General features: G+C 31.0%; 1 protein-coding gene across 1 annotated transcript; it reads left to right on the forward strand.

The window, feature by feature from the left end:
- Positions 1 to 322: 322 nt before the first annotated feature.
- On the forward strand, positions 323 to 3980 carry LOC11409564 (putative 2-succinyl-6-hydroxy-2,4-cyclohexadiene-1-carboxylate synthase). The gene is made up of 4 exons (XM_003611958.4): positions 323 to 1060; positions 3190 to 3279; positions 3435 to 3502; positions 3601 to 3980. The coding sequence occupies exons 1-4, from the start codon at positions 416 to 418 to the stop codon at positions 3752 to 3754; spliced, it is 957 nt and encodes a 318-aa protein (XP_003612006.1). The 5' UTR covers positions 323 to 415; the 3' UTR covers positions 3755 to 3980.
- Positions 3981 to 4455: the final 475 nt, after the last annotated feature.

The following is a 4455-nucleotide window of genomic DNA, read 5'->3' on the forward strand; positions in this document are numbered from 1 at the left end:
AAGGACGTACCCGAGGAATATCGAGTTCGATTCTCAGGACAAACAACGTTTGGTCAGTGCACATATCTCTACTTACAAGTCAGATTAGCCGTCGACCGTTGGTTGATTGGAAACCGGTGCGAAAGAAAAAATAAAAAAATTGAATCATTGGAAGTATGGGTTTTCTAACCATTTCAAGTGGGATATTATATTTTTATGATCAACACACTTACCAATGCCTCATCCATACGGGCATGACGTCGCATTCATGCATTCCATTTACTCAAATGTGTTAGTTGGTAGCTAGATACAAATAATTCGTAGCACACTATTTACTACTATAGCAAGTGGCATGCACATACTTCATTGCTTAAAACATTAATACAAAAGAGAAAGCCAGTGCAATCACAATAGACACAAACAAATATAATCAAACATGGTGAACACGGTGAACGTAATTTGGACATTGGTTAGTTGGGTAGTGAAGATGGCAGGTTTAAAGCTCCACACAGTAGAGATAGAACCAGGAACAGTTATGAGATTTTGGGTTCCTTCTAACACCATTTCCAAGTCCAAACTAAAACCCAAACCCATATCCAAACCCACGAAGCCAGTAGTGGTTCTCCTCCATGGCTTCTGCGGTGATGGACTTGCTACTTGGCAGTACCAAATCAACCCTTTAGCCAAAAAATACGCCGTTTATGTACCGGACTTAATTTTCTTCGGTGGCTCAACTACCGATAAGTCGGACCGGTCACTGGCTTTTCAAGCCGAGTGCTTGGCTGTGGGGTTAAAGAAACTCGGGGTGGAGAAATGTGTTGTGGTTGGATTCAGTTATGGTGGAATGGTGGCGTTTAAAATGGCTGAGATGTATAGTGAGTTGGTTGAAGCCGTGGTAGTAAGTGGTGCAGTTTTGGCTGTAAAAGAGTCTATGATTAGTAAGGCAGTTGAAGATGCTGGATTCTCTTCTTGTTCGGAAATGTTAATGCCATCTTCTGTTGAAGGAGTGAAGACACTTCTTTCTGTTGGTTTCTACAAAAACATTCCGTTTCCCAACCGTCTCATCAAGGACTTTCTTAAGGTTTGTATGTTGTTGTTTTTTAACACAGCCATTATTTTGTCATAAAAACACAAACCCATTATTAATCAATTTTCTATAACAAGAGATAGATTTTTTATACTAGAGATAGATTTTATTTGTGGGTTTAAATTAAGGACCGGATAGCTTAATGATTAGTTCTCCTACAAAAACTTATCATCTTCTTATTAGTACTCCATCTTTTTCATAACAACATATCTTTTGATAATTTTATATATATTGAATAAGTGTCAAAATAAAATACAGAAAATGATATTTTAGTTGTATTATTCTTATTAAACAGCAATAACTATAAAAGGTAAAAATATTGTATGGAAAGTTGTGTTGCACTCTTTTAGACATGCTTATAAATAAAAGGGTCATGCTAACTTGTGACCTAATGACACGTGTTAAAAAAATCTAAAAAGTGCAATTTTACATTGGAAAACATGATAGTTTAACTTTTAATAAGTTGAATGTAAGACTTTTAATACGTACACCCTCCAGTCACTAATATAAGCAAAAAACTACATTTTAGGTTCATCGATTTAATGATGCACATGATCTTTATTATAGACCACATACATCATTAAATGAATGAACATAAAATATAGTTTTTTTCCTTATATTAGTAACCAGATGATGTATATTTCTATAATGAGTTACTTAACATGTGCTCTTAAAGGCACAAGTTAACATTTGTCTAAACAAAAAGATATAGTGTTTTCTATATTCCTAAATATAGGTCACAATTAATCACTTCACACACGTATCAATACATAAATTTGATCATTACAATTTTTAGTTATTTGTGGTAAAAAATGATTAAAATTTGATATTTTGATTTTTTTTTTAGCCAATCAAATAATATTTCATATACTAACATTTGTATTTATATTTAAGTAAAAAAATATAATTAAAGTAAGTGATATAAATAATACACATTGTTAAACTGAAACATGCATGTAAGAAGAGAAGGAGTGTATATTTGTTTGACTCAAATATAAACAAATGTCAATTTATCAATCCAAATTTAACGTTGTTATTTTATAAACACCCTTAAATAAGGGTGAAGCCTAGATTTTCAATTGATAAATTGTAGGTAATCTATTCAACATCAATGTATTTCAAGAAGAGCGCTGCTATTTAAAGGGAAGAAAATCTTCCCGAAAGTATCCTGAAATCCTTTCAACCGTTAGATTACGGATTTGTTTGGAATACACTTGCTGAAAAGAAAAAAAAAAAAGGAAAGGAATTGATGGAATGCAAATTTAATATGGTCGTGAATTTGTCGGCATAAAACCTCTCGGGATACATATCATTTCCCAATTCAAGAAATGTTGTAACATAAATTAAGAAAACTAAATGCATTTAAGTTTAACCATTATCCCTATAGAATACTACTAAGTACGTATTTTTGCCTATAAAGGAAAAGGCTAACATGTTTCGCTAAATAAACTGAGATATATAATTAGATGAAGTAATTCCTCATATCTTAACTACTAGTCGAATAGTGGTATCCTCATGTTGGTGAATAGTGGTAAGTTATGTTGGTGAAAACTAGTGTTCACCAACTAGTCGTATACTCCATTAACTAGTAATAATGTTGGTGAATAGACTAGTAATAAAATAATGTTGGTGAATAGTGTCTATGACCCAATGCATATGGGTAATATTAACCCCAACATAGAGACATTAATTATACTAATAAATTTTCTTAAGAAATATACGACTAATTAGTATGAAGGAGTGCATGAATTATCAACTCTCACGGTTCATTGCCTCTATAAATAGATGTGCATTTTGGAAGGAAGAAGTCAATCAGAAGCAAAACACAACTAGTATCAATAGATAGTTGGAGGAAAACTCGGTGAAAGAATTTTAAAAAAAATTCTTGGGAGTAGTTGTAAACACATATATCTCCCTTTTTTATTAAAGAGATGTGCAGCAATGGAGAGAGTTGACATTATTGGCCGAACTTCGTTAACAATCTATCATTCCGCATTTATTTAACTTCCATTTAATTTGACTATGGACAAATCTTGCATAGTTTCATAACATATAATAATTCCTCATAGGTATAAAAAAAAAAACCTACCTTATTTCTGTGAGCAACATATCATTAATTACAGGTGATGTTCTCAAATCGGAAGGAGCGAAGTGAGTTATTAGACGCCTTAGTCATTAGCTACAAAGACATCAACATCCCAAAATTTTCGCAGGTAAATTTTCATAATTTTGATGCTAACACTTTATTAATTTCTTTTTTTTTTTTATGGGAGATACTAAAACTCTTGCCATGCTCTATGTTCCAAAACACATGTTTTAATTTTATTTATTGATTAATAATAATTAACTACAAGTCTTCCTTTTGCAGCGAATACATCTTCTGTGGGCAGAGAAAGACAAACTTTTCACACCAGAGGTTGCACAAAACATGAAAGAGTAAGAAATCTTGATCACAAAATTATAAATATTCAAATCCATTCTTAAATTTTATATGCAATTGATCTGTGGTTTAAGTGTTTGATACATATTTACAGGAAGCTGGGAAATAAATCAACATTACAAGAGATAAAGAAGGCTGGCCACTTGGCTCATATTGAGCGACCATGTGTTTATAATAGGTGCCTTAAGCAATTTCTTGCTTCGGTTATGCTTGATGAAAAAAAACGATCCAATTCCTATTATGCTTGATGAAAACAAAAACAATCCTGCTCAAATCAATGAAAATGCCGAGGGTGTCTTTGGTAAGTTCTTTATTTGATAAGTTATTTTAGTAAGTCCAATTAAGCGCTTATTTGTAAGTTATTGTTGTGAAGGTGTATCCAAAAGCTATATAAATGCTATCAAGTATTTTTGTAATATCTGGAAAAAATATCTGGAAGTGTGTCCAATTAATTTGTTTTTTTATTTTTAAGAACCAATTAAGTTCATATATATATATAAATTTATTTATATTCTAGTTTTGTTTTTATAATAAATGTTTTTTATTTTGAAAAATATGTAACAAAAAAAATCAACTAAAATAGATTGTTAATTTTCAAACTGCCTATAATTATGTTGCAGATTTGAATTTAAATTTAAAAAATAATTGTTTTGTTAAGGGTAAATTTGTAAAAAAAAATCTGACAAAAAATTAGTTGATTGCTAGTTAACTTTAAAGTTATCTTTATACATTGGTATAAATATTGTGGCTTTAGTCCAACTTGGAGGTAATGTTAAATAAATCAGTTTTAGCTACTTAGATGCTTGATGACGAAATTGATAAGTGAAACAAATCATATGCAAGTAATAAAGTATACTAAGTTATAATCTCCACATGGATTATCGTTTAATTTGGTAATTGGCGGAATTTATTAGAAATAACAAAATTAAAAAACAGATGAAGTGGTTTA

This window comes from Medicago truncatula, chromosome 5, assembly GCF_003473485.1.
Source record: "Medicago truncatula cultivar Jemalong A17 chromosome 5, MtrunA17r5.0-ANR, whole genome shotgun sequence".
NCBI classification, from domain to species: Eukaryota; Viridiplantae; Streptophyta; class Magnoliopsida; order Fabales; family Fabaceae; genus Medicago; species Medicago truncatula.

Bases quoted from the DNA above. Each gene is read 5' to 3' on its own strand.
- LOC11409564 (XM_003611958.4), top strand. From the start codon at position 416: ATGGTGAACACGGTGAACGTAATTTGGACATTGGTTAGTTGGGTAGTG. The intron at 1,061-3,189 runs GTTTGTATGTTG...CATTAATTACAG, and splicing joins TCATCAAGGACTTTCTTAAG to GTGATGTTCTCAAATCGGAA. The intron at 3,503-3,600 runs GTAAGAAATCTT...ACATATTTACAG, and splicing joins GTTGCACAAAACATGAAAGA to GAAGCTGGGAAATAAATCAA.